Source organism: Hyaena hyaena, unplaced genomic scaffold (genome assembly GCF_003009895.1).
Source record: "Hyaena hyaena isolate Hyena2069 unplaced genomic scaffold, ASM300989v1 scaffold_10, whole genome shotgun sequence".
Lineage (NCBI taxonomy): Eukaryota > Metazoa > Chordata > Mammalia > Carnivora > Hyaenidae > Hyaena > Hyaena hyaena.
Genome location: NW_024080642.1, coordinates 4043021 through 4065343, shown reverse-complemented (window position 1 = coordinate 4065343; position 22323 = coordinate 4043021). Strand labels below are relative to the sequence as shown.

At 53.9% G+C, this 22323-nt stretch overlaps 2 protein-coding genes across 9 annotated transcripts in view; both read left to right on the top strand.

The window, feature by feature from the left end:
- The window catches only part of SEZ6 (seizure related 6 homolog), a 44506-nt gene extending 32755 nt beyond the window's left edge, over positions 1–11751 (top strand). The window contains exons 5-17 of one of the 4 annotated variants that reach the window (XM_039251896.1): positions 3285–3470; positions 6004–6172; positions 6322–6488; positions 7081–7275; positions 7526–7664; positions 7776–7972; positions 8575–8769; positions 9171–9362; positions 9469–9666; positions 9932–9970; positions 10220–10337; positions 10422–10524; positions 10704–11751. In XM_039251896.1, coding sequence (XP_039107827.1) covers positions 3285–3470; positions 6004–6172; positions 6322–6488; positions 7081–7275; positions 7526–7664; positions 7776–7972; positions 8575–8769; positions 9171–9362; positions 9469–9666; positions 9932–9970; positions 10220–10337; positions 10422–10524; positions 10704–10733 — 1928 coding nt within the window. In that variant the 3' untranslated portion in view covers positions 10734–11751. Of the gene's footprint in view, positions 1–3284; positions 3471–6003; positions 6173–6321; positions 6489–7080; positions 7276–7525; positions 7665–7775; positions 7973–8574; positions 8770–9170; positions 9363–9468; positions 9667–9931; positions 9971–10219; positions 10338–10421; positions 10525–10687 lie in introns of all 4 variants that reach the window. The other 3 variants (XM_039251890.1, XM_039251906.1, XM_039251901.1) reach the window with 3 other exon arrangements.
- Positions 11752–14851: 3100 nt separating this feature from the next.
- The window catches only part of PHF12 (PHD finger protein 12), a 39850-nt gene continuing 32378 nt past the window's right edge, over positions 14852–22323 (top strand). The window contains exons 1-2 of one of the 5 annotated variants that reach the window (XM_039251980.1): positions 14852–15572; positions 15727–16400. In XM_039251980.1, coding sequence (XP_039107911.1) covers positions 16099–16400 — 302 coding nt within the window. In that variant the 5' untranslated portion in view covers positions 14852–15572; positions 15727–16098. The remainder of the gene's footprint in view (positions 15573–15726; positions 16401–22323) is intronic. The other 4 variants (XM_039251951.1, XM_039251957.1, XM_039251966.1 and 1 more) reach the window with 4 other exon arrangements.

Genomic DNA, 22323 nt, shown 5'->3' with positions numbered 1-22323 from the left:
CGGTAACGGTTCAGACTGGGGAGTGCTAATGGGGAAACAATTGGTGTGAACAATTATGACATTGCCCTGCATTATTGAAGCCCACTTCCGCAGCCCCCCAGGGTCCACAGCCCAGGGAGGAGGACAGGCACTGGAGACACAGAGGCCGGGAACCTCCTAAGACGCACTTGCCCCTCTCTAGCCTCTCCACCCAAACTGGGAGAGCAGTCTGGCGTGGCAGCAGGGAGCCTGGCGGTGGGCACGGGCTGGCCAGAGGCTTGGCAGAGGCGAGGGGCCAGCTGAGGCAAGGGTGAGCATCTAGCCGGCCCCGCCAGCCTCCCTAATGCCTCATCAATCCTCCCCAGCAGCGGGCATAATTTCACGCCACGGTAACCTTCTCTCTGGCCGCAAATTCCTTTGCACAAAACCCTGGACCTTCTCTCTGTTGGGCCAGACAAAGGTGGGTGGAAGGCAGGGAGCTGGAGGTGTGGCAAGGGGTGCAGAGACCCCAAGGAGGGGCTGGGAGAGCTGGCCCAGCCCTGCCTCCTGCTTGGCTCCCAGAAGCCCTCCCTCCTCGGCCCAGTTTTTGTCAATGATCAGCTCTTTCCTTAATGAGTGTAATTCCCCTAATTATAGGCTGTAATTAGCCCTGATCCCAGAGATGGGAACAGGAGGAGCATGTGCTCACACGCGTGTCTCCCTGGGCTGGAGACAGAGGGTGCCAGAAGAGGGGGCGAGGGGGCTAGTACCCACATCACTCCCGGCGCTGTCCAACATAATGTTGGAGATCACAAGCACGGGCCCCCACAAAGGCCTCGTGGGCAGAACCAAGTTCCAACTCCCCTCCCATAGCCTCAGGCAGGGTGAGGAAGCAGAGGGCCCTGCCAGGCATGCCCCTCCTCCCTCCTGAGCATTCCTGGCACTGGACTTGGCCCCAGAAACAGACGCCAGGGAGAAAATAGCTCAACAGATTGCAGTCATCCAAGCTCCCTGGGAACGGTAGTCATGGCAACAGGAGGAAGCCCCTCCTGGGAAGTGGCCACAGTGGAGTCTGGGGGCTACCTCATCTGCCCCCAGCCTACTGCTCTCGCCTCATCCCAGCCCAATGTCCTAATCCGTGAAATGGGGGAACTCCCTTCCCAGAGTTGTGATACTAACTCCCAGGAAAGATTTAAGTATATCTGGCTCATCGCCTAGACCTCCCTGTGTGGCACCCCTCCCTCTGCACTCTGCATGGGGTGCCCCACCCTCTTTTCCCCATTCCTCCCTGGGTCTCTCCCCAGGTCATTGTGAGCAGCCACTGTAACCAACCACCCAGGCAGCCTTGTCTGTCTGTCACTCACAGGTTTCTCTGACGCCTGAGCCCACGTTTCTACTTCACCTGGGGAAGCAGGTGGGAGAGGGGACGTGGAAGATGAGGGGCTCTAGAGGGAGGAGCTTCACGTGCGCACTCTACCCCTCCCTGGCTGCGTGATCAGGGCAAGTCCCTCAGACTCTCTGAACCGTAGCTTTCCCTACCTGAAAATGAGTTAATCACCCATACCTTGCCTTCCTTCCTCCCAAACACGTTGTAGACATCAAGAGCGTGAAGGTATTTTAGAAGCTGGAAGGTGCCTGCAGATGTGAGGTGCTTGTATTAATCGAGATTATAAATGAAGCAGCAGGCTGGTACATTTGGTATTTGTTCTGTGTGCCAGGCATTGCACCTTTGACCTCTCAGTTAACCTCTCGTGTAACACTGGATGCAGTACTCGAATTGGGTGGGTAAACAAGGAAACTGAGGCACAGAGATGTTAGGCAATGCCCCAGGGGAGCCGGCATTCAAACCCAGGCAGTCTGACCCCAGAACCACCCCCTAAGTGCCCCCCTGTTCTGCCTTGCCCATCACAAGTCATCACTCATTGGCCATGAGACACGGAAGAGTGAGTATCCTCCTCTCTCTTCATAAGCCCAGTAACCGCAACCAGGAGAGGTGAAAATCACAAAACTCATTTCTGGATCCTGTTCTGCCCAGAGGCAGCCCTCTTTTTTTCTATTCACACAAATCACACAGAGGCCAGCAGAGTTCCTGCCTGGACCTCTCTTCCCAGCCACCTAGTGCCACCAGTAAGGGGGGGAGGGGGGGCCCTCCACCCAAGATCCTCAGTCTAGACAATCCCCATCCCTCTCACGACCCCTAAGAGTTTTCAGACTCTGTAGCCCAAGCCTTCACTCAGCCTGTCTCCTTGACACCCTCTGGCCTTCTTTCCCACCTCTTGGACCCAAGCACTGACCTCCATTTTCAGCTATCACCCCCGCTTGGCTCCAGGTTGGGACTTGCCAGGTTGTTTTATAGGATTTGCTGCCACCATTCGGTCACATTTAGTATGACGATTCGAAAAATTCCCAAGTTTCCGAAGGCAACTTGTCCTTCCCCCAGCTTCCAAGAAGGCGTGCCCTGCCTCCCCACCCTCACCCCATCCTGTTTTTAAAAGAAGTCCACAGCCCTTGCCAGTGAATACTGGGAAGGCTTTTACTGTCTGACTTCAGTCGTTCTGACTGTAATTCCTATTTGTCCCCTATAGGAAAAATAGTATCAGTACTTTACATCAGGATAGACTTATCATTATTTCAAGTGCTTTCATATCTATAAGTCATTCAATGAACATTTATTTTTTTAATGTTTATTTTTAAGACAGTGCTAGCGGGGGAGGGGCAGAGAGAGAGAGAGAGAGACAAAGACAGAGAGAGAGAGAAATAGAGAGAGGCAGGCTCTAAGTCAGTCAGCCCAGAGCCTGATGCAGGGCTCAAACTCACAAACTGTGAGATTATGACCTGGGCCAAAGTCGGACACCCAAACCAACTGAGCTACCCAGGCGCCCCTTTCAATAAACATTTTGGAAAGATATGCTATCAGCTGGATTCTAGGGATACCAAACTGAATAAAATACTATCTCCTTTATTCTCTTAATAGCCCCGTAGGTAGGCTGGCATTTTGAATCTTCTTTAACAAATGAGATGGGACACAGAAAGGCTAAATAATCTGCCAAAAGTGTCAGAAATCTTGGACCAGAACCCAAGCCTTCTAACTTCCAGCTCTGTCTTGTTCCACTAACCAGCCTAGGCTGCTGGTCATATCCCTGGCACCTTCTGGGGAGGGGATCAGAGTCTTTTCTGGAACTCCTGATGCTTTCTCTGGCCCTGAGTGACACCTCCAGGCAGGCTGCCGCAGGCCCCTTTTGTCCTGGCTATGACTCAGCCCCACCACACACACACACACACACACACACACACACACACACACGTCACCCATTTTCTCTCTGCAGCCTATCTCCTGAACTGCCACTTTCCCCGGCGTCCCACTTACGGAGCTGTGACTGTCACCAGCCTCCACCCAGGAGGCAGCGCCCGCTTCCACTGTGCCACTGGCTACCAGCTGAAGGGTGCCAGGCTCCTTACTTGTCTCAATGCCACCCAGCCCTTCTGGGATGCCCAAGAGCCTGTCTGCATTGGTAAGTGGCTCCGGGGAACTCAGTGCTAAACAAAGGAGTAAGGTGTGTGTGGGGGGCGGGGGGGGGGTTTCATCCCTGCTCTCTGCTCCTGCCTGGAACTTCCGTTTGCTCTCCATAAGCAAGCCAGAAAATGGTCACACACCTCAGTAGCATTTATCCAACCCCACTCCTTGAGCACTTCTTACATAGAGGCACCACAGGTACACAGAGCTGAATTAAATGGGGACTGTGCCCTCAAATAGTCCACAATTCCAGGAAGTGGGAGAAGATGGAAGCGCATGCATCACCAATGTCCAGAGCCGGAAGTAAAAGGCACCAATGGAGAGCAGCAAACTCTGTGCAGGGAGGAAGCAATCATTCTTAGTTGGGTATTTAGAGGCTTCCTGGGGCAAGTGACATTGAAGGCTTAACATTTCAATGGAGGGAACCGCCCAGGCATTTTATTGACAACAGAGACAACAAGTTTATTTTTGAGAAAGTGAGAGACAGAGCATGAGCAGAGGAGGGGCCTAGAGAGTGGGAGACACAGAATGGGAAGCAGGCTCCAGGCTCTGAGCTGACAGCACAGAGCCCGACGCAGGGCTCAAACCCATGAACCGTGAGATCATGACTTGAGCCGAAGTCAGATGCTCAACCGACTGAGCCACCCAGGCACCCCTTTTCTTTTCCCTTGTTCTGTTTGGTTTGTTTGTTTGTTTGTTTTTGTTTTTTAATAGCTTGGGCTCTTGAACCTTCTTTCATTTTATAAACTCTTCCTGGGTACTAGGCACAAGCAGAAGTGAATAAGCCAGATGTGGTCTCTACCCACAAGGAGCTCTCTGGCAAGTGGGAAAACTGGCACACAGCAAGTTCTGTGCAGACAGTGCTGTAATGGGGTGAATTCAGGGCATGGGAGGGATCCAGGGGAGGGAGAGCTGCTCCAAAATGAGGAAGGAGGCAAAGAAAGTTTCTCAGGGAGAGAGCATGGAGGGACTACAAGAATGTGAGCGCAGGGAAGTGGATTGGATTCTTGAGACAGCATATGCAAAGGTATGGAGGTGGAAAGCCACATGCTAGAGTGAGGACAGGCTGAGGTGTGCCTGAAGAAGAGGGTACACGGGATGGAGCTGAAGCCCAGTCAAGAGAGAGCTGGGTTCATAAAGGGTTTGAATGCCACCTTGAGCTTGCATTACCTGGAGGTCACAGGGAGCCACGAACAAATTAAAGTGAAGGGTGGGGCACGATCAGATTTGCAGGGCAGTTCTGTTCTGAGACCAAGCAGCAGGGTGGGTCTTGCCCTCTCTGCAGAGAAGCAGAAACTCACCACAGCCCTCTCCCCAGCTTTCTTTTTTTTTTTTTTTTTAGGGTTTTATTCATTTACTTTGAGAGGGGGGCGGGTGGGAGAGAATCGCAAGCGGGCTCCGTGTGCCCACTGCGGGGCTCGAACCCATGAACTCCCAGCCAAAATCAAGAGCTGGTCTTTTAACCAGCTGAGCCACCCAGATCCGCCTCCCCCCCCCCACCCCCACCTAGGAGCTTTATTAAAAACTATTCTGCTCTCTTGAACATCTGGAGACAAAGGCGCTGTGTCTTGGCCATGGCAGCCTGGTCTCAGAGAGCAGGCAGGGGCCAGAGCTTTGTGTCCAAGAGAGGAAAGTGCTGCCTGGAGCCAGCCTCCCTCCTCTTGCCTTTGAAACCCCTTCTCTGGCCCCACTCAACTGCCAGGAGCTCACGGCCAAGTAACCCAGAAGTCCTCAGTGATGGGGCCGGGCGAGCTACCCATGTTCCCCTTGGAAGGAGGACAGCCCCAGGCCAGAGGAGTCAGCCCGGGAACAACGGCGGTAGTGAGGCTATTTCAGAAGGTGGTAGTGAGGCTATTTCAGAAAGTACGCGAAGCCAGGTCCTGGCTAGCCATGTCTGCTGCAGGCACAAGATTAGGAGGCGGGCTGGCTGCACGCACACCAGATGTCTGTCAGCCCAGATTCTAGTTCTGCCCTCTTTTTCATATTCATTTGCTCATTGTATTCAACAAACACTGAATGCTAACTCCGTGCCTGGACTGAAAAGACCTGGCCCTTGCCCCAGAGGGTCCTAGTTAGGGGACATACCCAAACAATAACTGGTTGTAGACAAGGCGGCCTGAGGTAGAACCCGCAGATATACCCAAGAAGGTCGGAGCCCTGGGTAAGGGGCTTTAATAAAGTCGGCCTGGGGGGAGTTAGGGCAGGCTTCCCAGAGGAGGCAGCAGAGAGGGAAAGTGACTTACCCAGGGCCCCTTGGCAGATCTGCCACAGTCAGAGGGGTTGCACATGAATAATCCCAGAGGTGTGAAAGGTTAGGAGGTAGGATTCTGGAGTCAGGCTGCCCGGGGCTGCAGAATGATTGGGCCAAGGATGGACCTTCACAACCATGAAAGTAAATAAGTAACTACCCCTGTGATCGGCTGTGCAGAGCACACAAGCCCTGGGGTGGGGAGGCAGGCTTGGGAGGCCGTCTAGAATCTAGCGGGTCTTGAATCCAGGATCCAGCCCACAGCCCTGGCCCTGTCTCACAGCTGCCTGCGGTGGAGTGACCCGCAATGCCACCACTGGCCGCATCGTCTCCCCGGGCTTCCCCGGCAACTACAGCAACAATCTCACCTGCCACTGGCTGCTCGAGGCCCCAGAAGGCCAGCGGCTGCACTTACACTTTGAGAAGGTGTCCCTGGCGGAGGATGACGACAGGTGAGGGGAGGTCCTGGCCGGGTGTGGGACAGGAGTGCCCTGCCTGCTAATGCCCCGCTGGCGCCGGCGGGACAGGGACCCAAGCCTGGGCCACACCCCCCACCGGGGACAACGGGACCAGCCGTGCAGCCGCTCCTCTCCTGGCCCAGGCTCATCATCCGTAATGGGGACAACGTGGAGGCCCCTCCAGTGTATGATTCCTACGAGGTGGAGTACTTGCCCATTGAGGGCCTGCTCAGCTCTGGCCGACACTTCTTCGTGGAGCTCAGTACTGACAGCAGCGGGGCAGCCGCAGGCATGGCCCTGCGCTATGAGGGTGAGCCTGCTGGGGCCAAGGCAGGAGTGGGGGTGGGAGGGCTTGAGCCCAGGGCCTCTTCTTTCACACCCTCCCCCCTGCCTCCATTCCACCGTCCCTCCCCTCCAGCTTAGCCCTCGCTCAGCTAGCACCTGGCCCCACTCCCAACCCTCCCCTCCAGTTTGGGATTCCTACCCCATTTTTGCGGGAGACCCCTGCCTGGACCCAGGCCCTCCACAGTCCAAGAGAATGAATCCTCTTGAGTTTGAAGAGCCAAAAAGGCCCCAAGCCTTAGAGACAGAAAACTGCGGCAAGAAACAGTCTAGAACCACTCGTGCATGCATGCCTTCATTAATTAATGCAAAAAAGAAACATTTATTGAGTGCCCTGTGTATACGATGCGCAAAACTAGGTGCTGGGAATACAATGGTGATCAAGACGGCCCCCCTGAACAAGATAGGGTAGGGTTCTCTGGGCATTCTGCCCCTGCTGAAAGCCTAGGACACGCATTTGTGGTCAGGAAGATAAAGGCCTTGGGGCAGGAGGCAGAAGGGCATCTGCCCCATGTGTGCCCCGGTTGCGACTGAGCTGGGCCTGGCCCTGTGGTTTGCAGCCTTCCAGCAGGGCCACTGCTATGAGCCCTTTGTCAAATACGGCAACTTCAGCAGCAGCGCCCCCTCTTACCCCGTGGGCACCACTGTGGAGTTCAGCTGTGACCCTGGCTACACCCTGGAGCAGGGCTCCATCATCATTGAGTGCATTGACCCCCACGACCCCCAGTGGAATGAGACAGAGCCAGCCTGCCGAGGTCAGTAGGTACCTGTGGATGGGCCTGCAGGGACAGCGAGCGGGGCGGGGACCGGAGAGCCAGCTGCAGAACCTGAGGCCACAGGGGCCCTGTGACATGTGTCACTCAAGCTTCCCCCCAGGAGGAGGTGGGGGCTTCAGGCAATGGGCAGGCACTCCGATGGGCAGGTGACAGCCCCAGGACATAGCCCTGGGGGTGGGGGGCCGGGGCACCTCCGGGACGCACCGCCGGGGCCTCCCCTGCCTTCCAGCTGTGTGCAGCGGGGAGATCACAGACTCAGCTGGTGTGGTGCTCTCCCCCAACTGGCCGGAGCCTTACAGCCGCGGGCAGGACTGCATCTGGGGCGTGCACGTGGAAGAAGACAAGCGCATCATGCTGGATGTCCGAGTGTGAGTGCCCACCGGGCTAGGCCAAGCCAGCTCCTGAGCCCTGGGGCCGTTTCTTGCCCAGCCCATCCTGGAGTCCCCACGCTCGCCCTCCCTGACAGTCCTCCTCCACAGGCTGCGCATAGGCCCTGGTGACGTGCTTACCTTCTATGATGGGGACGACCTGACAGCCCGGGTCCTGGGCCAGTACTCGGGGCCCCGTGGCCACTTCAAGCTCTTTACCTCCATGGCCGACGTCACCATACAGTTCCAGTCGGACCCTGGGGCCTCGGTGCTGGGCTACCAGCAGGGCTTTGTCATCCACTTCTTTGGTGAGCTCGCCCCTGCCCTGCCCCACTGCCTGGGGGAAGGGATGCCGAATCAGGATCCCAAATCATGGCAAGTCAGAGAGGCCGGAGCAATGAGCCTGGGAGCTCTTATCCGACAAGGGAAAGCTGGAAAAGCTCCAGGTGTCACCTCAAGGCAGCAAGTCTTATTCTCCGTCTTCCCTGAGGGCCCAGGGAAAGGGGGGCTTCTGTTGAAGCAAGAGAGATGTGGGTAGGCAGCAGGAAGAACACAAAAAGAAAGGTCTAAGGTCTAAAAGGAAACTAAGGAAAGGTATTTGTTTCTGCCTTTCTGACAGTCTTTAATTGACATGACCACGTTCCCACTCTACCCGGCCCCTCTCACAACGGAGGGACTGGCCAATGTGCTTTAGAAAGTAGAGCCAACACCTACATGATAACCCGGGAATTGATGAGACAGAATGATGTCAGGGACAGGCAAGGAGGGGCCCCTGAGCAGGAAGGAATGCATTGCTGGGGCTGCCCAGGCCAGGCTGGCAGGAGCTGGAGTGCCCGCACAGTGAGGCAGGCAGGCACGGACACTTGAGTGCCAGCTGAGGGCCTGCGTCTTGCTGCCCCTGTGCCCCCAGAGGTGCCCCGCAATGACACCTGTCCGGAGCTGCCTGAGATCCCCAATGGCTGGAAGAGCCCATCTCAGCCTGAGCTGGTCCACGGCACGGTGGTCACTTACCAGTGCTACCCAGGCTACCAGGTGGTAGGATCCAGTGTCCTCATGTGCCAGTGGGACCTGACCTGGAGCGAGGACCTGCCCTCCTGCCAGAGAGGTGAGTGCTCCTGCTCCCCGTGTTCCCCTCCCCGACGGAAGACACAAGCCTCTCTCCTCCATTCTGAACCAGACTTTGGCTGGTATCGGCTGGTATCCTTGAACTTCCTGCGCCTCTCATAGCCTCAGTTTCCTCACCTGTGAAATGGGATAATAGCTTTTCAAAGGGTTATCCACCAAGTACTTCAGATATTTCCTTCCTGGTAGACAGCTAGCGTCTGTTGCCTGTAACGGATAGGAAGGGACGAATGAGGGATACGCAGGCAAAACGGTAGGCACAGACGAACAGGCGGCAGAGCCAGGTGTCGGGGAGATACTGGCTGGCTTGGGACAAAGCCAGGGTGGGCTGGCTTTTGTGGAGTTCTACCTGGGCTGCTTTCCCCCACTCCCCCCAACCCATAGTGACTTCCTGCCATGACCCTGGTGATGTGGAGCACAGCCGACGCCTCATATCTAGCCCCAAATTTCCCGTGGGGGCCACCGTGCAGTTTATCTGTGACCAGGGTTTTGTGCTGACGGGTAATGCCATCCTCACCTGCCATGACCGGCAAGCCAGCAGCCCCAAGTGGAGCGACCGGGCCCCCAAATGTCTCCGTAAGTGTCAACTGGGCAGGAGGGGAAGCTTCTGGTAGGAGATAACAGAAGCCACCTCTGGAGGCCAGGGGCCTGGCATCCTCACTGGGCTCTGCCTGCTTTGCAGCTGAACAGCTCAAGCCATGCCATGGCCTCAGCGCCCCTGAGAATGGTGCCCACAGTCCTGAGAAGCGGCTACACCCAGCAGGGGCCACTGTCCACTTCTCATGTGCCCCTGGCTACGTGCTGAAGGGCCAGGCCAGCATCAAGTGTGTGCCTGGGCACCCTTCACATTGGAGTGACCCTCCACCCATCTGCAGGGCTGGTGAGTTGTCAGAACTCCTGCCTGTCCCGCAGGGCTGTCTGGCAAAGATGCCAACTGCTGAGAACCAGAACCCCTGGCCCCACCCCCTTCACATTCCCCTCGGCCTCCCCAGTCTCTGCCAGATCCTTCCGACCTGGTGACACCAAGACACATGCTGGGATGGGCTTTCCTTGGACAAATCCTTCCCATGATCAGCCTCCTCCCTCCCTTAGTGGTTTGGCCCATTGGTCTCACCTCTGCCCTTGGCGCTCCCCTCTTGTTCCAGCCTCTCTGGATGGGTTCTACAGCGGCCGCAGCCTGGATGGTGAGCCCCCCGCTGAGGGCCAGGGAAACAGTCTCCCTGCCCCTGGCTCTCACAGCTCCCAGGCCACGGGTTGCCCAAGCAGGGAGGGCAGAGAAAGAGAGGTCTGGGACCAGCAGAGCAAAAGTTATTTCCCTGCCCCCAGCTAGCTGGAGGGAGCCGGTGGCTGGATTCTCCTGGGCAGAGGTGAGGGCAGATATGGGCTCTGGGTGAGAGCGACTTCTGCCCCAAGCCCACCCTCTGTGTTTTCAGTTGCCAAGGCACCTGCTGCCTCCAGCACGCTGGATGCCGCCCACATTGCAGCCGCCATCTTCTTGCCATTGGTGGTGATGGCGCTCTTGGTGGGAGGTGTGTACCTCTACTTCTCTAGGTGAGTCCGGTTTCCCTTCCTGCCCTACAGATCTGACTCACTCCTGGCCAGCACTTCTGACTCACGGGCTTTTCTGTCCCACAGGCTCCAAGGGAAAAGCCCCCTGCGGCTGCCCCGAGCTCGACCCCGCCCCTATGACCGCATTACTGTGGAGTCAGCATTTGACAATCCAACTTACGAAACTGGAGTAAGTACCCATGTCATTCTTTGCACCTTATCCAGGTCCTAATCTGTGCTCCCTTGGGCAGGTAGCCCTGAGGGTCCCTCCAAACCCTCTCACTCTTTCCCTTCTCCTTGGGAAGGTGGCTTATGGGCTGGCAAACCTTATACAAGTTTCCAACTCCCAGCAGTCTCTTTGCCTTGCAGGAGACGAAAGAATATGAAGTCTCCATCTAGGTGGGGGCAGATTGGAGGAGGCGCTGAGCCCAGCGTCACAGCCCAGCAGCAGAGCTTCCAGCCTCCTGCTGTCCCTACATCTCCTGTACATACCATCTGGGAAGAGATGCCACCAATCCCTCAAGAAGCTGTGCCCTTCCCCACCTGCAATGCCCACCAGGGCCCATTTTCTTGGTACCACTGCCCACATAGGGCCCTTCCTTGGGTTCAAGTCAGGGGGCATCTGCCTCCGGGTAGAGCACAGCTGGAGCACATGCATCAGGAACCAGCATTCTCCTGACCCTCCTTCATGCCCTGGACCTCTAGCCTGGAATCCACAAGCCAAGGAAGAGCACCTCTCTCCAGGTGACCACCATCCAGCCGGCATGTGGCACTCCGCAGCGGGGTTAACTTGATGGTGGTGGAAACTGCACCAGGGTGCTCCTCAGAGGGCCACCACTAGTGGCCAAAGCTGCTGTCAACAGTGACCTCTGGGTAGTCCTGGCATGCTGACATCAGCCCCTCGGGCGGGGAGGTCTCTAGTCCCTCTCTAAGGCCCCAGGAATGGACAGTTCTGCTTCCTGGAGGCAATAATTCTAAGGGATCCTAAAGGGCTTAGGGACCCTACCCGAAGCTCAGGTTGGGCTCCCCCACGCACTCATGCTCCACACCAAAGCAGGCCACCCCACCGCTGCCCTGGCAGCCCCACACCCTGAGGAGAGGGCGATCTTCCCCTGATGTCAGCCTGGCTTTACAAACATCTTCTTTCCCACGAGTCCCTCCTCCAACCCCAGCCACTTGCCAGCCTCCCCTCCTGGCCACTGTGTTTTGGGATAAGGGGAATGGGCAGGCATATTCTGGAGAAGAGCAGCGGTCCAAGGGCCCAGGAATTTGGCATGGAACATGGGGTCAGAGACCCAGGGAAAGACCCAGGAGTTGGCTACAGGCCACTTTGAACATGTAATGTATTATACGGGGTCTGGGCTCCAGAGAACAATCTTCTATTTCTGTTGTTTCCTTATTAAAATGGTGTTTTTTGGAAGAAAAAAAAAAAGCAATGACCAGGTAGATGGTGCTTTCTTGGAGGGAAGGGAGGTGGGAAATAAATGGGATGCGGACATCAAGACCAGAAGCCATGCTGGACCCACCAACTGATCGCTCCCAGATTTTATCAAAACAAGGCACATGCAGGTACTTTGGGGACTACTGTTCAGACAAGGTCAGTACAACAGATGGCAGGTGAAATCAGAGGCCCTGATGGGTGGCCCACAGGGGTGTGGAAGTCCAGGAATACAACCACTCATCTACCCCAATGCTTCCTTTCTTCCTCTTTGCTTGGTCCAGAACCACAGGCTGGCATACTCTCGGGCTGCTCCTCGATGCCACTGTATTATTGACAAGGCTCAGGGAGCCTGATGCCTCTCTCCTTCCCCTTCTTTCCCAGCTAGCAATGTTTAGGAAATTGGAATAGGAATCAGAGGCTGAACCTCTAAACAGGAGGCCCTAGTCTGTCCTGGCCTCAGGGAACATCCAGACTGACAGGAGGAGGGGCGATGCGGCTTCGGGTAGAGACTTGGTTCCTATTTTAGCAAAAGCCCTATCCATGGGCTCCGAAAGGAAGTTGGCTGGAGAGAATCTGCTTAAGCTTGCCATGTTTGGTCACTTGCAGCACCGATGCTTCTTCTCTATGGCTCCCAGCACCTCCTGAGAGAAAGCGTTAGTCCGGCCCTGGCTCCCAGCATGTATATGCATGCTTAGAAGTGTGCTCTGCATGGCTGCTCCCCAGAGTAAGAGCAAGAGGCAGGCAACTGAATTACGGACACTCAGAAGCCAGAAGACAAAATCCCTGAAGGAAATAATGGCACCAGCCAACACCTTCTACTTCCACAGTCTTCCAACGGAGAGGTCTTGAACACATATGGCTGCCTGGCTCTACCACAGGCCTCCTTGAAGGCTGGAGAAACTCCAGCCCGTGTAGAGTGCAGTGCCTATATTAGCCACAAGAGGTCACTTGGGAAGACATCTGTATCCCACCTGCTTGCTAGCTCGCCTCAATTCCCCTTGAACAGCCATGGTTGGAGCTCTCCAAGGTGGCACCAGCCTCCAACCTCTGGGCTGACCTCACCCTCCAAGTTCTGAGAGGAAGGTGTGTAGAATGATTAGTTCCCCTGGCATTTGTCAACAGAGTCAAGTATTATTTCCCTCTTTACCCCACCACCTGTTCCCGTTCTCCGCTGCAAATGATGATGTTGATCAAAGCAAAGCCTCACTCATTTGACATATGACTCAATGGACTACTTCTCTGCCCCATAATGCCTTCAGGCTGACACAGCAGCACAGCTGGGTCCTGAGCAGTAAGATGTAGTCAGTGAGAGAGGGCATATGTGGTTCCAACTTCTGAGGGCCTGTGACATGAAACAAAGCCCCAGCAGAGATGAGTTCGGGCCATTTTCATACATCTAGCTCAGTGCTACTCTCTCTGAAGTCCACCTCTCTGGGCCAGAGCCACGAAGATTTCTTGTTTGCTGAGTCTGGGAGAGGGCAGAGAGCGGCCAATCTACATGACATCTCTCACTCTCTCTCTCTCTCTCTCTCTCTCTCTCTCTCTCACACACACACACACACACACACACACACACACAATAAAGCCTATGACCTTCTCATTCTTCCCAGGCACCAAGAGGATCATCAGAAAAGTCAGAAAAGCAGGAACCTAAGACCACACACAGACATCCCCATCCTATCTAACTCATCCTCCTTACTATCCCAAAAGAAGCAGCGGCAAGAACTCTCACAGACAGCATGATGTAGTGGAGAGTGTCCTGGCCTGAGAATCAAATCTGTTTCATTCATACACAGGTCTGCCATAAATTCACGACGTGGACTAGGCAAATCACTGCTCCTCTCTATGCATCTGAAAATGAGATTAACACAGATGGTCTTTAATCCCTTTCTAGTTTTATCCTTCTGCAAATGCTAAGTACCCCTTTATATCACAGGTGAGCTGGACCCAATTACCTAGCAACAATTCCCAACTAAACGCCTAGTGGCAGGCACAATGATGTTATTCCCTTCTCCACCTCTTCCCCTATAGTCAGGCAAGAGATAACTAACCATCTCTGAAGACGATACTAATGGGAGGGGCAGGTGCAGTGGGGGTCGGGGTCGGGGAGGAAAGCCCAGAATTCGAGGTGAGGGCTTCAAACTACAAATCCCAACATACAACACTGCAGCTCTCAAAAGCATCCCTTCCCAGCAGGCAAATCAACCTTCCCCGAGTCCATCCCACCATACGGTGCACAGCATGCACACAGAACTACGACTCCCACAATCCACCAGATCCCTCGCGATTCTTGCTCCCAGGATGCATTGCGCTCACGTTCGCCCTTTGGCCTTCTTGCGCACTGCAAACTGGGAGTTGAAGTCCTCTATAGGCAGGTAGCTGGGCGTTGTCAGCCTTACTAACTCTTCGCTGTTGGCTTCCTCTGGAGTAGTTCTCAGGGACAGTGATCAAGAGAGGATAATAACGGGCAAGCGGAACCCTTCATGGTGTCATCACTACGCAAGGCAGGGATGCTCTGACTAAAATATAATGTCGGGAGCTGGAGGGAAGTGTGAACAGCAGTCTTCCAACCCCACACCAAAAGAATAGTTTTCTGTCGCGATGGCTTTTCTTTTCTCTTTACCAATATGGCGCCTAGTCCAGCCACACCTGACGCTGGGAACCAAACGATCCAGTACAATAATCCTAGGAGTATAACTGTCACCGACAGCCTACCATCCAACACCACACCTTGCTCGTTACTGTTCCCATGCCAGAGGACTCCAAGGACATGGTAGTCAATATCCCATTACCAAAATGGCGAAAGTAGAAGCATTCTTGTTAGGGCCTGCAGGTGATAATACGCTTGCGCGGAAGGCGGCTGTGTTGTGGGGCGGGAGGGGAGCATTTCAACACGCCTGCGCAGGAACAGAGTCGTCTTGGTCTATACACAAACACCAATGGACGAAGCGCCCCCATGTTCCTGCGGCTGCGCCGTGACCCTTAGAAGCTCTCCCAGGCGCCTGCGCGAGACCTCAGGTCCCGCCCCCTTATCTTAGTACGCTGGCGCAAGGCAGAAAGGCGGGGCTTCGGCGCTCCAGACGAATGCCAGCGCGGCTGCGCGCTGGGGGGTACCCCCTCACTGCGGCTGCGCGGGAGCCCGGCCGCCGGCTGTCACTGCGGTTGCGCGCGGCGAGCGGCGATCCCGGGGCGCCTGCGCGGGTGGCTTTGCGGGCGCTCGCGGTAAGTTTGCGCCAAGTGCGCGGCAGCCGGGACGCAGACGGCGGCGGCGGCGAGAGGCGGAGCCCGGGGACCACCCCCCATCACCCTCCCCGCAGTCACCTCACGTACCACAACCTCACCTAACCTCTCACCCCCCCTCCGATCCCCCCAACCCCGGGATGGCAGCGCCCGCCAGCCTTCCCGGCCGGACCAGCGGTCGCCAGCGCCGGCTTTAGCCTGTGGGACTAGGCCCCGCCGAGGCCTGACCCCCGGAGCCGGGACCCACCGTGCAGCCAGCCGCCGGGCCGGGGTTGAGGGGCCGCTCCCCCCTCACGGCCCGTGGGGAGGACGCTGCCGTCCCGGGGACTGGGGGCCGGGGGGTGGGGGGGAGCCAGGGCGAGGAAGTCGGGACCCGTGTTGGGAAAAAAGAAGGGGGGCCGGGGTCAGGAGCGCCCCCTCCCCCCGCTTCCCCCCTCCCCCCGGGGTTGGGGGGGCCGGAGCAGAGAGCGCCCAGCCCGGGAGGTGGATGAATGTGGGAGAAAATGGAGACCAAGACGATCGTGTACGACTTGGACACGTCGGGGGGGCTGATGGAGGTAAGAGTGGCCCTCCTCATCCCCTTCCCCCAGCGTCGGGAGGGAACCTCCGCCCTCCGCCCCACAAAGCCGGTCCTGAGCTCACAGCGCAAAAGGGCCGGGGGAGGGGGATTCTTCCTCACCCAGACTCTCCCTCCCTTCTTTGCAATTCGAGGGGCTGAGCTCAGCCTCCGAGGACGTTTGCAGCAGTTTCACCTACCCGCCGCCCTGGATTCGCTCTCCCGAGGCACCAACCTACTCCATGTCGTTGCACCGGCGGGCCTCCCCACCCCCTTCTTGTCGGCCCCTTTGTGCTTTCCCCAGCACGTCCGGGTACCGGGTTTCAGGCCTCTCCAGAGCCTGGCTTTGGAGTCCCCCACTGTCCATACAAGGAAGTGGCGAGAAGGGAACCGCGCACCCTCTCCCCATCCCCCTACCCTGATCCTCCCCATTTGGAAGAAGCTGTTCTCGTTGTTGTGCTGCAGGAACGCTGTTAGGGTGGGCTCCCCCCGGTTCCGGGGGCTGAGAGGTTCTGGGAGCAGCTTGGATGGGAGGAAGAAGGACAAAAGGGGGGAGAGGGGTGGGTGACGGAGAAGCCCTGCCGGGGGGGCGACGGACCGCCCGGGAGCTCCGAGTGTGCACACACGCCGTTTATGTGTGTGTGCAGCAAATCCAAGCTCTGCTGGCTCCCCCCAAGACGGACGAGGCAGAAAAGCGGAGTCGGAAGCCTGAAAAAGAGCCCCGGAGGAGCGGCAGGGCCACCAACCACGACAGCTGCGATAGCTGCAAAGAAGGTGGGGATCTCCTGTGCTGTGACCACTGCCCGGCCGCCTTCCACCTCCAGTGCTGGTAAGGTCCGGGGACCCCCTTGGAGCTCCTTCGCGGACCTTTCTCGGCACATTCCTTCACCCGGCCTACCCCTGGCTGCCGAAATAACGGGCGCTTGCAGCCGCTAGCTGACTTTCTGCAGCCGCTGGGGCGAGCGCCTCCCCGCCCCCAGGTGTCTGCCGGGATCTAGCCGTTTGGGGGGGGGGAGGAGCAGCAGTGTGTCCGGACCCCGAGGTGGGGGTTGGGACGAGCGAGGAGAGCCCCATCTGGGATTGGAAGTCTCTGGGTAGCCGGGACAGAGCCGGCAGGGCACGGCCGGCGGCGGCGGGGGAGGAAGGGGAGGAGCTCCGGGCCCAGCGCCGCTCGCCTGCCCGCGCGCCCGCCGCCCGCCGCCCTCGGGATCCTGCCGGGCTGGGCTTTCCTGCGGGCGGGTGCGCGGGGCCCTGGGCCGCCCGAGCTGGCCTGGGACGGACCCGGGGGGCCGGCCCCCCGGGCGTTTGCGGCTGTGGAAGAAATCATGGAGGTTGTCTCTCGAGTCCGCCTCTTCTTTGCTTCTCTGTTTACAATATGGCGACCTGCCTTTAAATTATATTTTTATTCTCAGCGCCATTTTGGCCGCATATATGATTTGCAAACGTCTCCCGGGGAACGGTGGGGGTAGAGGCTCGGAGTCCTCTCTGCAGAAGCTCCTCGGGGGCCAGGGCTAGGATCTCGCCGCTTTGGTCCCCCTTCCTCTGCCTCCGCTTGCCCCCTGTTGCCTCTCGGAGCTGCCACCCTCTTTCCCTCCCCGCGCTGCCGCCTCTTAGGAAATCGGGCCGGGCTAGACAATTAAAATTGCCCTTGGGCGCCGATTTCGCTTCGCCTTTGGATCGGCGAGCCCTTCGCGGCAAAATTCTTTGCTGCCGGGGCAGGATTGTGTGCGGTTGCCTCCGCGAGGGCATTTTTAAGGAGCGGAGAGCTGGAAAGCTGAGCGCCTCCCCCCCACCCCCCTCTCCCTCTTACTGAACGCGAGAGGAGGGGAGAGACCGGAGAGAGAGGGAGGGACCTGGGTTGATCGCCCGCTGCGTGATCCTCCTCAGCAGCTCAGCCCAGAACAATCCGGCCAGGAAGAGTTTAAACTCCAGTTTCTGCCTGGAGAAACCATCTGCCCTCCGCAAAAATCCCGCATCTGCGCAGGGAACCCAAATTGCGTCGTGTTCTGATGGGTTCTTGTTCTGTTGTTCAGCAACAGTTGAGGGAAGCAGGCGTTTGTGAGAGAGCGGGAAAGACGGGCTTCTGTTTGTTCCCACCCGTTTTTGATGTTGCCTTTTTTTTTTTTTTTAGTCCTCTGTTTAAGAAAAGGGGGGGGGTTCCTTCGGCTCTCCACAGTGTTCATTCACATTCTGTCTCTTCGGTTTGTGGAGTAGTGCCTACTGTATATTTGTACTAATTGCAGGTTTTGGAACACTTACTAGACAGATGACTGATACCGGGCAAAATTAAGTGTGTGGTCAGAAGTTATGTAGGAAGCTCCCATTACCATTCCCAAGATGCTTTTGCCCAGGAGGGCACCCCATCTTGGCTTGTAATGTTGCAGGGACAAAAATGTTATCCTGGAGGAAGCTTTGTTGCTGGTTTTAAATTTTTTATTATGAAGTGACTAATACCAGCAGGAAGGGTCTGTGGTTTTTAAGCTTTGCTTCCTGTTAGGTGTGATCTACCTGGAGAAAAATCTCTCTGGTCAAGTTTCCTGTGCTGGTCTTGAGCAAGGAAGAGATTTGTACCTGGATATGTTGTTATTTATCAATTTTTTTCCTGTTGCTTACGTTTTCTATTGTGCTGGTTTGATATATATACCCAGACTGAATTGTAGGCCTCTTGATTTAAAATGTGGGTTAATGTTTTACCACTAGGAAGAAGCTAGTGTTAACCAGGAATGCTGACTCCTGTGTTGAGTGAGAATTTTGTAAGCTCATTCATTATCTTTTTTTTTTTTTTTTAAGGCTTATTTATTTTTGAGAGAGAGAGAGAAAACACCTGAGTGGAGGAGGGGCAGAGAGGGAGGGAGACACAGAATCCCAAGCGGGCTCCTAGTTGTCAGCACTGAGGGATACAGGGCTTGAACTCAGGAACTAGGAGATTATGACCTTAGCCGAAATCCAGCGCTTAACCAACTGAGCAACCCAGGTGCTCTTATAAACTCCTTATCTTTTGTCTCATTTGTTTAGTAAGCTGAGATTCTTTATTAGAAACTTGAGGTGTGGAAGAAGTGTGCTGTTTTGCCTGACTTTCGGCTTTTAAACTCTAAAACCTAACCTGGATCTTCTAATTAGAGGAGTGTAAGTCTTGTCAAGTTGTAACAATTAACAGTTTCTACTTCAGCTAGGAGAGAAGGAGGTACTTTTAGCTGTTGGTGATACTCAGGTTTTGCCTAGACTGTGTATTTCATTGAATACTTTTTCTTTTTTCTTTTCCCTTTTTTTTTTTTAAGAGGACCATGAATGGGAACTGGTAATCAGAGATTTGAGAATCCTAGTAAATGAGACAGGGTTTGTTTCACATCTCCAGTTCTCTTTTTGAAGATGCCAGTACTGAATGTACCATTGACTTATCTGAGTTATTATATAAACTACAAAACATTCTGGATACTGGTATAAAGGCAGGAAGCCATCTTTCAAGTGAGGCTTATCCCACATTCCTGCCTTCTATTCCACACTCTTTCCACCACAAGTGAAGTACTTCGTTAACCATCTCCACCAGAGTAGTTAGGTCAAGCAGTTGACAGTCTCAGAAAATTTTGATTCCTGGGTATGCTGGCTTTCATTCATGCCATTACTTCTTACTTGCGCCATGTGGGAGTGCAGTTAGGTATGGCTATATTTTCTCTTGCTCCGCTTTTTAATTGGCTAGGACTGCATTACATTTGACCCTTAAACAATGCTGGGGGTTTAGGGGCACTGACTCCCAAGCATCCAAAAATCTGCGTAACTTTTGATTCCTCAAAAACTTAACTACTCATAGCCAACTATTGACCAGAAGCCTCAACAGTAACACAGTCAACACCTATCTTGCATGTTGTATATATTGTACACTGAATCCTTACAGTAAGGTAAGCTATAGAAAAGGAAATGCTATTAAAATCGTAAACAGAAGATACGCTTACAGTACTGTACTATAAAAAATCTGCATGGGGCACCTGGGTGGCTTAGTTGGTAAGCATCTGACTTCACAGGTGGTGATCTTGTGGTTCCCGAGTTCAAGCCCTGCATCGGGCTCTGCACTAACTGCTGAACCTGCCTGGGATTCTTACTACCCCTGTCCCACTCTCTCCGTCTTTCAAAAAAGAAAAAAAAATCCGTATACAAGTGGATCTGCAGTTCAAATCCCTGTTTTCCAAGGGTCAGCTGTATTTCAGTAAGATCATAATGTTAGTTTTCTTTATAGTCAGAATGTTCAAAAGTGAACATTCTTGCAAACCCCGTAGATCCTAATCACGGTGCTGCTGTGGGTCTTCATTCAAAGCTGCCTGTTCAGCCTGGTGTGCCTTGCCAGCTTGCCTCACAGTGAACGAGTTCTAGTAAAACGTTCCAGAAGTGATTCTAGGCAAACTTTACCTCCTGGGCTTAGTGACATAGTCATAACCACAGGGGATTTTTCTAAGATAAACTTCTGGAGGAAATGACTGGTCAGATAAACTGGTTTAATTGTCTTGTCTTTTCTCAGGGGCCAGTGCTCTGTGTGAGGAACAGTTCTCTCTTCCCAATTAGACTGGGGGCCCTATTATCTGGGTTTTCTGTAATGATCCTCTGGGCCGGGGAACGAATTGGTCTATGCTCGGTACCAAGACCTCACCGAAGAATTAAACTTGAGGAGGTGATTTTTTTTGTTGTTGTTGTTCTTGTTGAAGTGACAGTGAAATCATTTTATCTAAGTTTAGCTGTTTATCAGTTATTCAGAGTGGCAGTATGGGATGCTAAACCAGGAGAACTAGAAAGAGTTACAGGGTTTTTTCCTTAAGTGTTTTCTGGTGAACCTGACCTCTATCAGAATTGTCATGCCATTCGTTGGACTTTTAGAAAATACTGGTCTCCATGGATTGGTCCCTAAAAAATTGGTTTACAAAAATTACAATAACTCGTGGAGCTCGGGTTGCCGCTGACTCGTCTTTATGTTTGAAATTGGATTGTTCCAATTGGATTGGATTGTTCTCACTGATAAAGTGAATACCATAGGCCCTCGGTGATGAGGCTCACTGGAAACTGGATGTTTTCCTCTGATTGCTTTCTCGTGGCCTTTTGTTCCAGACGGACCAAGGGACCAAAACAGTCTGATTGAGAAGTGCATCTACCTCAGCAGACCTCAGCATGGTTGCTTCCCGTCAGACAGATTTCTGTAGCATTTGCCTCCGCATGTTATATTTGGAATTGTTGGCCGGCTTTCCTCTCTTTGGTGTTGGCAGCGAGATCCAAAATGAGGTTTTCGAAGAATGAGAGTAAAAAGGTCTCTGTGCACAGGCAAAACTAAGCTCAGCTTGGAGTTTTGCATATTTAATTTTCAGTGAGTCATAACAAGAAAGCTTTCACACATACAGTGGAAAACTGCCTTGCAGAAAATCTTTGCCGGCTGAGCTTTTAAGGAGGTGATTTTTCGGATTTGTTGTGTTTAGCTCCTCGCGGGAATAGTATCGGGCTACTGATGAATTAAAATACATTTATTTTAACATTATCTTATGAATCTGTTGTTTCTGACATTTTAACTGCTTGGAAGCTTAGCACTAAGAACCGGAGGTGATAGCATCTGGCCTTCCTCCCATCACCCTGCCCCTTCAGTAGTAAAATGATTCAACAATAAACAAACCTAATTTGGTTTTACGTGTATTTTATTTATTTTTGCATTTGCTGAATTGTGTTGGAATCTGGGTGTGTAGTATTGTTTTTTAAATGTTCCTCTCAAACAGGGAGGGTCTGGTAACGTTCAATTTTAGCTCAATTTCACAGGCATGCATTGTAAACTTAAAGTAGGGCTCAGGGACTAATTCTTGTGATAGGAGTGCTTTGGTTCATAGAAAAGAGGATAATCGGGACGCCTGGGTGGCTTAGTCGGTTAAGCGTCCGACTTTCACTTGGATCATGAACTCGCGGTTCGTGGGTTCGAGCCCCGCGTCGGGCTCTGTGCTGACTGCCAGCTCAGAGCCTGGAGCCTGTTTCAGAGTCTGTGACTCCCTCTCTCTCTGACCCTCCCCTGCTCACGCTGTCTCTCTCTCTCTCCTAGAAATAAATAAAAACATTAAAAAAAATTTTTTTTAAAAGAAAAGAGGATAATCGCTGTTTAGAAATAATAATATTTAGTATGAATTCTTTACTCTCAAAATGTAACATAGATGTCCATGGTTAAGAAAGGAGGCATCAGAGGGGCATCTGTGTGGCTCATTCCGTTGAGGGTCAGACTCTTAGTTGCAGCTCAGATCATAATCTCACGCGGTTCATGAGTTCGAGCTCCGCATCTGGCTCTGGGCTGTCAGTGCAGAGCCTACTTGGGAATTTTTCTCTCTGCCCCTCCCCTACTTGTGCTTGCTCGTGCATGTGCTTTCTTGCTCTCTCACTCTCGCACTCCCTCAAAATAAATAAATAAGCTTTAAAAAAAAGGTGTCAGTACTTCATCCCTTTGCATGGCTGAGTCTGTTTATGGATATACCACAGTTTTGTTTATTCGTTTATCAGTTAATGGACATTTGGGTTTTTTCTTCTTTCGGCCGTTGTGAATAATGATGCTGTAAACATCTGTGTGCATATTTTGTGTGGACATCTGTTTTCATTTCTCTTGGTGGTGTACCCAGGAGTAGAATTGCTGGGTCCCAGGGTAACTCATGTTTAACTTTTGAAACACTGCCAGACTGGTTCCCAAAGTGGCTGCACTCCACCATCTTGCATTCTCACCGGTATAGGAGGGTTCCAGTTTCTCCACA